The sequence below is a fragment of the Coffea eugenioides genome, chromosome 8 (genome assembly GCF_003713205.1).
Source record: "Coffea eugenioides isolate CCC68of chromosome 8, Ceug_1.0, whole genome shotgun sequence".
Taxonomy (NCBI): Eukaryota; Viridiplantae; Streptophyta; class Magnoliopsida; order Gentianales; family Rubiaceae; genus Coffea; species Coffea eugenioides.
Window position 1 is genome coordinate 9,386,116 of NC_040042.1, and position 10,550 is coordinate 9,396,665.

The following is a 10,550-nucleotide window of genomic DNA, read 5'->3' on the forward strand; positions in this document are numbered from 1 at the left end:
AAAAAGTAAAAAATTAATTGAAAATTGTGTTTGTGATGCAAGCAAAATATTATTTGAGATAATTTTGTTTTTCAAATGCACACACAATATTTCTAATGATTTACATATACTAAAAAAATGAAAAATTACTCTTCAACACATAAGAAGTTAGCATCACCTTATGCTACAAATTTTGCTAACTCATTTAGCCTTGTTACAATGTCATCATCATTATTATTCTTCTTAAATTCTAATAAACCTAAAAAAAATCTAAAAAGAAACATTAATCCAACAAGAATATGAAAAGATTATATACAAAATAAATAATAGAGATTTATTTAACTATTTAATGTTTTTGTAAAATAAAACAGCTTTTACTTATAACTATGTTGCAATTTTTCATTTTCGATTGGGTCTATCAAGTTATAAATCTCTAATAACTTGATTAACATTGATTTAATTTTCTTGAACTATGATTTTCAGGTCACACGTGATGGAAGCATTTGTGGGAATTCTCGTAGATACTTTGAATTCCATGATCCAGAAGGAGCGTGGATTGCTTTGTGGTGTTGCAACTGACATGCAAAAGCTTTCACGCTTGCTCTCCACCATCAAGGCAGTCCTTGAAGATGCAGAGCAGAAGCAATTCATAGAAAAGGCGATACAACTCTGGTTTAAGGAGCTCAATGTTGTTGCCTGTGAAATCGATGATGTATTGGATGATTACGCAGCTGAAGCCTCAAGAGTCAAGTACAAAAAGTCTGGTTGTTTAAGTTTTATGTGTTACCCTGTAGCAGGAAACTTAGTGTTTCGTCACAGGATTGGGACAAGGATGAAGGAGATCCTTGAAAAATTTAATGCAATTGCTGATGAGCAAACAAAGCTTGGTTTGAGTGATCAGAAGCGTGGGAGCTATTTCAATGCAAGCCGTGAGACTGGATCCACGGTAAATGAACCTGAAGTTCTTGGAAGGGACGAGGAAAAAGGGCAGATTGTAGACATCTTGATGAAAGAAAAGGATAGAGATGATCAGAATGTATCAGTGCTCCCTATAGTGGGTGTTGGAGGCCTTGGAAAGACAACACTTGCCCAATTGGTGTTCAATGATGAACGCATAGCCAAGCATTTTGAGCCAAAACTCTGGATTTGGGTTTCAGGGGATTTCGATGTGAAGAGGATTATAAAAGCCTTAATTGAGTCTGTAGGAAAGACTTCTATTGGAGACTTACCCTTGGATGCTCTCCAAGGAAAGCTTCAAGAGTTGTTGAGAGGGAAAAGATACTTGATTGTACTGGATGATGTCTGGAATGAGAATCCACGGGAATGGGAGAAGCTGAAATCTGTTCTGCAATGCGGATCAAGAGGTAGTTCAATTGTCGTGACAACTCGTAAGCAAAAGGTTGCTGAAATAATGCGCACATTAGAGACACATTATCTATCGAGTTTGTCAGAAGATCGGTGTTGGTCACTGTTCAAGCAACAGGCATTTGATTGTCAGGAGAAGGAAGAAAGACTTGAAGCTGTTGGAAAAGAGATTGTAAAAAAGTGTGGTGGTGTTCCACTTGCTGCAAAGGCTCTTGGAGGCTTTCTACGATTTAAGTCGGAAGCGGAATGGAACTCCGTGAAATGCAGTGAGCTTTGGAACTTACCTGAAGATGAAACAGATATCTTGCCCGCATTGCGATTGAGCTACCTTAATCTTCCGGTAGAGTTGAGAGGTTGCTTTGCATATTGTGCTGTATTTCCCAAGGGCTATGAAATTGAAAAAGAAGAGGTAATACGTTTGTGGATGGCAAATGGATTGATTTCATCTAATGCAACGATGGAAGTGGAAGATGTTGGTGATGCTGTGGTGACTGAACTACATTATAGATCACTATTCCAAGCCGTCAAGAAAGATTCGTTTGGCAGTGTCCTTACTTTTGGGATGCATGACCTTGTCCATGATCTGGCTCAATCTGTAATGAAGGCTAAACACGGTGGAACAGAGTCAAACAGAACCATGATGTTGGATTTGCTAGATGATCAGCTAACAGTGGCTTTTCCTATTACAATCACAGGCACTGACCAGTTTTCTTCTTTCATGCCAAAATGTGGTTCCCTGAGGGCGCTCATTGTAAGGTCAACAAGGCGGCAAGAAAAGTTTACAGAGCTGCCACCTGCAATAAGCAAATTGAAACATTTAAGGCATGTAAATCTTTCAGGATCCGACATTGTTGAACTACCCAATTCAATTTGTGACTTGTGGAATTTGCAAATTTTAAACCTGAATCGTTGTGGCAAACTTCGGAGCCTGCCCAAAGGCATGAGATTCCTCAGAAATCTTCGACATCTTTGTCTACAGGGGTGTGGGAGTTTGACTCACATGCCGAGTGGAATTGGGAAGTTGACTTGCCTGCGGACGTTGAGTATGGTCGTCCTGAGTGGCAAAAAAGGCTTCCGACTAAGTGAGTTGCGAGACTTAAATATGCTTAGAGGAGAGCTAACAATTGGGTACCTTGAGAGGATTGAAAACAAAAAGGATGCAGAAGAAGCTTGCTTAATTAAAAAACAGAGTCTCCGCGAGTTGCGTTTGAAATGGGATTCCGAAAGAATGTTTCAACGGTACAATGATGAGGAAGTGCTCGAAGCCTTGAAACCCTGCCCCAACCTTCAATTGCTGAGTATACAAGGCTTCAAAGGTTCATCATTATTTCCATCTTGGATTTCAGCTGTAACAGAAGTTTTGGTGTGCGAAAGTGCCACGGAGTACATAGTTGGGCCCCAGGAGAGTACTGCAGGGGTGAAAAAGCTGACGTTACAGATCATGCCCAACCTAAAAGGAATGTTAGGAAGAGAAGTCCAAGGTACTCCAAGGGTATTCTCTCAACTTCAATCCTTGTCTTTTTTTAATTGCCCAACATTGACATTGCCGCTGCCACATATGCCGTCCCTAAAGGAGTTATGCGTCGACAGCTGCCCGAACATGGCATGGGCTTCAATCTCCAATCTCACTAGTCTTAACTCCCTTAGAATTGAGGGCATTGAAGGATTGAGTTGTTTTCCAGAAGAGATGCTACAAAATCTTAGTCTTCTTGAATCCCTGGGTATTAGTGACATGAAGGATCTGCAAGCCTTACCTAGAAGCTTGGCTAGCCTCACGGCTTTGAAGATGTTGGCCATCGTGTTATGTCCCGAGCTGGAGTCTCTGCCAGAAGAAGGATTGCGAGGCCTTGCTTCTTTGCAGGAACTGGATTTGGTCGACTGCTATAATTTGGTGAGTCTCTCAATGGGGACTAAAGCCCTCAAATCCCTGACTCATCTAAGCATCTTAGATTCAAAGCTAGCAGCTCTGCCAGAGGAAGTCAAACATTTCCCCGCACTACAAAAACTGGATCTGCGACATTTTCGCAATCTAACTTCATTGCCAGACTGGTTTGGAGACCACCTCACTTCTCTTCAACACCTGACACTATGGTCTTGTCCGACGCTTGAAACACTTCCATCCAGCATTCAAATGATGACGACACTCCAAAGTTTGGCAATAAATTACTGCGAGCTACTGGGACCACGGTGTCAAAGGGGAAGAGAGGAATGGCACAAAATTAAGCACATCCCATTCTTGGACTTGAAAATTGCGTAATACAATTGTATATGAGTGGGTCCGCATATTCATGTATATTACGTGAGAAACTATTTGTGTACAGTCCTATAAGTGTAGGGAAGACCAACACTAGTACCCAATTTTTTACCATACCCAGTTGGATATGAAGTTTGCTTAGAGGTTGATTAAATGAAGAAGATATTTGGGTTTTTTCTCATCATGCTATTACTTTAAACCATCCACATTTGAAAATGTAAGATTAATTATGGAAAGTAAATAAATACAAGAAAGTGCAAGTGAAATTAAATAGGGAATGTATATAAATGCAAAAGAGTAAAAATTATTAATATGTGTATATACATGATACGTTAGATGAATTTTAGATGTATTAAGGGGTGCCTTTGACTTAAAGAAACAACTATGAACATTTTTTTCCTAAAAAAATAACCAAAAAAAAAAAGGAAATGGATCTATGATTCAAAATCCAAAGTATCACGTCGCCTGGCTAACTTTTGATTGAGAACAGAAATGTTATGACTAATCTGGAACCAGAAACATAGAAGTAGGCTTAAATGAAGAAGATATTAGTATTTCATTAAAAAAAATTAGTTTTCTTATAATGCTATCACTTTATACCATCCACATCTTACTTGCAACTCAAATAACGAAACTCTAGTTGGATGAAGCTCATAATTATATCAAGAATGCTAATTTATATCTTGTAATTTCAAGTGCACATGACAATTTAACATTTTAGCAGTTCACTATTGGATTTTTTCTTGTATAGTTTTATTCACAAATAATTATCTAAGAAAACATAATTTCAGATTTTGTAACCTATCTATTGATAGTTATTAACAAATTTGTGGTATGGCGAAATGAAATTCGCGCCTCTGTCCAGGAAGTTCGTGCATTGAGTGGTCCACGTAAAAATTATATTAAAAAATAACAAGGGACTCTAACCCCACGTCATTTAAGTAAGTCTCAATGACTTAAAAAAAAAAAAGGTCACAATTTGCTATGAGCCACTCTGATTGCCAATAAATAGGATCCACATTCTTAATTTAAATACAATAAATGTTTCACAATTTAAAATTTTCCATTTTATAATTATGTTTGTCAAAGTATACATTGATGCGTTTATTCATGTGCATAAATTTAAAGACTTTTTTTCCCTATTATATTATTCATGTGCAATTTGTTAATTTGCATCAAATCATTGCAATTTTCAGCACTGGCACCTTCCTCTTCTTAATGAAACTATAAACCGCAATCAAACTATTGCATTCTTATGGATGCAAACAATTGGGACCATGGCGTAAAATAGCAACAGTGTCTTAAGAAAAGTCTTAAAATGCCCAAGGCAGAAATGGCAACCACGCCAACAGTCTCTTTTGATCTTTCTGGTAGTGACCTAAGTTTCTTTAAGGAAAGATCCAAATATGGGAGACCAGAGTTGCATTAGGGAGAGACAGAGATTGGACTTTGCAACACAGAAGGATTAACTGTTGAAATTTTACAAATGAATCATTGGTCAGAAATCAAGAAACCATGCAGGTCTCAAAAGCAAACAACTAATTAATTAAAAAAAATGTATCTTTGCCCTTCAACATTTGGCTCACTAGGAGGGACAAGGAACATAACTTTACAATTTTAACTATCTGGGCGAAAGGCAAGCACACAAGTATCTTCATCCTACCAAAACAATAACTGGTGCAAAATGTCACCTGGGAACCTTTTCAATTAATGATCTACTCAGATATTTTAGATTAGTTCTAAAGACAACGAAAATGCCAAGGAAATTCCAAGTTGTATACTTGATGCAATAGGATGTCTTCAAAAGCACACAACTGCTCGCTACATGATTAACTTGTTTCAGTCTTCCAGTCAGATACATATGTGAATCACTAGCAAAAACAAAGTCAGGATCCACACAGAGAGACACCTGTGCTAGCAAAGAGAGATTTTTGAACCGGTTTGACTGTCTCAGACCATGGCAGAAACTTAAAGAACTATGAAGCATGACCAGCTTCTTTAATGACAAGTCAGAGGATGATCGAGAGACCAGAGAACTAAATCTCTCTGATTCTTAACACATAAATTAGAGGACGGATATAATATTTAGCAGAAAACATGTAAATCTGTAAGTGCATTTTAATAATCATCTCACTAATCTTTAATTAGAAGCATAAAATAAAATCAGGAAAAACATGTACAGAATGGTCTGTCAATAAGTCATAGCTTAAGAACCTTGAATTTCTTTTGGAAAACATCCTTTTTGATACCATGATACAAGAACTTAAGGATATCATTTACTTTGGAGGACATCTGGACGGAGATTTCACAACTTAACATGATAATTTTGCATCTGATTTGGCGAATCCAAAATTTTATTATCTTTCATGTCAGGGAGAGGAGTAAGAAAACTAGCTCAACATTAGGGATTTGATTAAAAGAATCTTAAAATGCCTACGGCAGAAATGGTATTGACCTTAAGTTTCCTCAGGAAAAGATCGAATGAAAAGGGGGCCAGAGTTGAATTAAAGAGTGATAAATTGGACTTTGTAGAAGAGCAGGATAAACTATTGAAATCTATTAGTGGTTGAAAATCAGAAAACCTTGCAGGCCCAAAAACAAACAAACAACCAATCAAAAACTTGTATCCTTTTGTCTTTTTTAACATGTAGCTCAGACTAGGGATTGAGGGACATGGACCATAACTTTACAGATGACTATCTGGGCAAAACTTGAGCAAAGAAGATTCTTCATCCTATCAAACCAATAACCGATGCAAAATGTCACCGACAAGGGGTTTAGATGGCTGACCATTCAGTGCAAAACGTCAGGGATTAGACGGTACACTTCAAACTAACCCAATTTTGGCCTTTGTATCCAATGGTTCGATCGCATGAACTGCACAATCACTCATACCAAGTGCAAATTGGCTGGGATTAGACAATTTTCAGAACCAAATGTAAATACAAAAGCATATGTAATCAGAATTTCTGCACTGCCATGCAAAATGAACTAGATGAGAGTTACAGAAAATACCTCAAGAAGTTTTGAACTCATATAGCTAACAATCTACTCTTGTATTTCAAACCATTTCTGCATAGATAAGAAAAATGCCAAGGGAATTCTGTATTGTATGCCAGGCGGCTATCCAACATCGAGCCTCAAGCTATGGGCATCATATATTCCAATTGCACCATCAGAAAAACCTAAGTATACCAGAGGCCATCACAGCAATATGTTGCACTTGCAATGCACAGGAAGAAAGTGAGTCTTGTGGATTCCACTGCAATACTAGCTAGACATTCTAAATCCATGATAGAGAGTAGGCAGAATAGACTTGAAAAATTTCTCAACTTTATCTTAATTCACGATGGATGTAATTCGTATAGCAATTATCTGTAACTTTATGCAAAATCACGATTTCCAGGTGAAATCACATGCTACATGGAGCATAATCTATATCCACTTGGCAAACATTAATTAATTTCCTAGACCTACTCTCATTTTTATTTTATTTTTTTTCATCTGATGATATTTCTTATGAATCCACCTTGTCTGAAAAATAATTGAGAGAATTTACTCTAAACAAAAATGTTATGCTAATATTTTTGTTTTTTGTAAAAATTATTCTACAAAAACACAGCAGTGGTACCATAAATGCACAATAATATGTGCAAACCGCAACCAGAATACCATATAACTTGAATCAATAATTGAAAATAATCACCAAAAAATTAAAAAAAATTAAAAATCTAAATGATGGGCCTTGTATACCTCGACTTCCCAAGGCAACCGAGGTTTGTAGAAGACTTTGAGACCCATGATATGATTTGGATACATGGGCCTTTGTAGAGAACTTTTAGTGACATTTCTGGCCATGTGTCAATGCAGAACAATTGGAAGTGGACAAAAACAACCATTCACTTGAAAATGCGCCACACCTAATCCAAGCAGATCTGAAAATTAGGATATCCGACCTATATTATTTGACCGGATCAAAAGAGTGTCAAATACCTGCTTAGATGCATGACAGGGTAGGGTCACATAAATTAAAAACCCATAGGTACTCAATCCCCCTTGCCCCTCTATACACACACACACATATATTATTCTTATACACATACCACAAAATAATATTTTTAGAGCTAAATAAGTAATTTCATTGAACAAACTGCATTACAAATATGAGAAATTATAATTTATTCACAAGATTTATTTTTAGAAATCATGATCCTATATTTTTTTAGAAAAGAGTTTAATTAATGTGGAATATATATTTAAAAAAAGGTACTACTTATTTCAAAATTTCATTGATTTTGAATTCTTTTAATTTTTTCCTTTTTCTTGTATTCTCTTCGCATGTTTATTTCTTGGTGGGAGACTTTTTATTAAATTTTAGATGAATATGTAAAATACAAAAATAAATTGGTAAAAGTTTTTAAAAAAAATTAAATAATAAGGAAGGCAGGACGGGTACCCGTCAGGACAGATAAGGGTCAAAAAATGACTGACCTGCAAGGTGCAGATCAAGTCAGCCAATTGGTACACGAGACAGATACCTGACCCATGCCCGCCCTTAGAAACATCTTTCTAAACCAAATTAGCTGACCAAACAGTCCAATGCAAACTAGTGTTAATTAAAAAAAAATTACCCCTGTAGCCATTGAACTTTTAAATAATTGACTTTTGCCACTGAATTAAAAAAAAGTATAAATTTTGAATCATTCCATCTGATTTTCATCATTAACTCTACTAGATCTAACAATTAATAGAACGTCTTGTGAACAATGCAGATTCTAAGATCTGGCAAAGTTAATAGTAAAATTAGATGAAATTACCCAAAATTTACAATTTTTATAGTTCAATGGGTAAAAATATACTATTAATAGTTGAGTGGGCAAATATTGACTATTTAAAAAATTTAGTGGCTATCCAGATAATTTGCTCATTGATTAATGGTAGTCTTTTCGTTTAGACCAAGGAATTTAACAAAGGACTTCAAATTCATCTGAATTGTTCTAGTAGTTTAAATTGTTTAAGAAGCATTTAAATTGTTTAAATTGTTTAGATTTCTAATTCACCAATTATCAAAATACATTTTAAATACTAAAATAATTGATGATTTATAAATTCAAAACATTTTGAAAAAATTTCAAATCCTTCATCAAATCATTCAATCTAAATGCAGACGGAAATAGTTTGAAGTAATGAACTCGTTACTAATATGAAGGGAGAAACCTTTCCTCGTTGCAGCCGTTCCCATCCACTTGAGGTCAATTTTAAGCAACAAATATCCACAATTAAGGCTAAAGATGAGATTATATATATATATATATATATTTTTTTTTTTTCTTACCAAATTGAGTTAATGGACCTAAGAATATTTTCCCTCAGTTGGACATCTAAATAAAAAAAAAATTACATTTTCCTTCTACATGGATTGTGTACTAATTGATAACCATTTGGCATAAATCTCCTAATGATTTACCTATATGTTTTATTAATGTCTCCATTCTTTTAATTATGGATATTGATTGTTAACAAAATTACAAAATAAGTTCCAAAAAATATTTTCTCTTTTCATAGAAATATATCTCATTTTCTTTTTCAAAACTATATGCACAACAAATTGGTCATGGGACACCAGATGTTTTTCAAGTCCTTGCCACATCTATTTTGTCTTCATCTGTCCCATTATTGTGGGAAGACTCAGCGTCATATTCGGTGCCATGTTCAGTGATATTTTTTTTGGTTTTATTGGAAAAACAAATGTTTGCGTGGCTTTAGCTCAAGTTATCACAACGGATCACGACATCCCTTATCAGTTACTGAACATCTATATATTGTACATTGTTCATTGTAAAATATGTAATCGAAAATGATATCTTCATATAACTGTGATTTTAGTGCATTATCTACGAAAATTTTCCTTTCCTATTCGATCTTTTGCCCCTGCTGACCTCTGGTCCAGGCTGCCATTGTTCAACCTTCACTTTATTCAATTGGTAACCTCAAAGTTAACTTCCAAGTTCCAGCAGGTGAAAAAATTTCTAAGATGGAATCTAATTTAGGTCCCCCACCTTCAAAAGTTTATTACTACTACACACCCTGAAATATCATGCAATAATTTCAGTCTGCTTCTATAGGTCCACCAAGTTCTTTGAATTATTGTACTACTACCCAGCCTGGAAAGTCACGATCAATTTCACTCTACTTTCTCCTCTAAGTAGTTCCATCTCCCCTGCTAAAAGTCTTGCACTTGCAAAATAACTGGCCAAACAGTCCACTTCAACAATTTTCAATGGGATCATATGGTTGTAACTACAAATAGCCTACTATAAAAATGATATTGAAGATGGCATTCGAAAGCTGCGACCCCGATTGTGATATTTAGCAGAAAAATTTTTATATTATTCATGAACATATTTTTCAATAACTTTTTTACCTCACATATATCAAACTGTTACAATATACTCTTTTTTTTTTTTTGCAGAAACTCTTAAAATAGCAATCCAAACGAGCTAGATTTTACTACTTGTGCTGACTCATCTTGACAATTATTGGGTCATAAACAATTGTAATCTAGTGCCAAAATTTCAATCTTCTCAACCATTTCAAGATCGCAAGAAAATGCCCCGAATTCTATATTACTTGTATGATTTTTGAGTATGGGTTAATTTAACATGTCCTGGAAGTTATTTTAACATCTCCATCTTTAACTTCATTTCATCTTGCGGGTTTCTCATAATTTTATTTTAGTGTCTGTATTTTCGACTTAAAATAATCTTGCGAAAAAAAAGCTACTGTACAAGCAAAAACAAAGGAAGCATGGTAATTTTCAAACCTTCTCTTTTTCAATTGGTACATTTAAAGTTAACTTGCAAGTTCCAACCGGTAAGATGAAATCTAATTTAGGTCCCCCATATTCAGAAGTTGGGTCATGCAATAATTTGAGCCTGCCTCTATAGGTCCA

At 35.4% G+C, this 10,550-nt stretch overlaps 1 protein-coding gene across 1 annotated transcript; it reads left to right on the top strand.

Moving 5' to 3' along the window:
* Window positions 1-472: 472 nt before the first annotated feature.
* Window positions 473-3,601, top strand: LOC113780179 (putative disease resistance protein RGA1). The gene has a single exon (XM_027325995.1). It carries the CDS (start codon window positions 473-475, stop codon window positions 3,599-3,601), a length of 3,129 nt encoding a protein of 1,042 aa, XP_027181796.1.
* The last annotated feature ends 6,949 nt before the right edge of the window (window positions 3,602-10,550 follow it).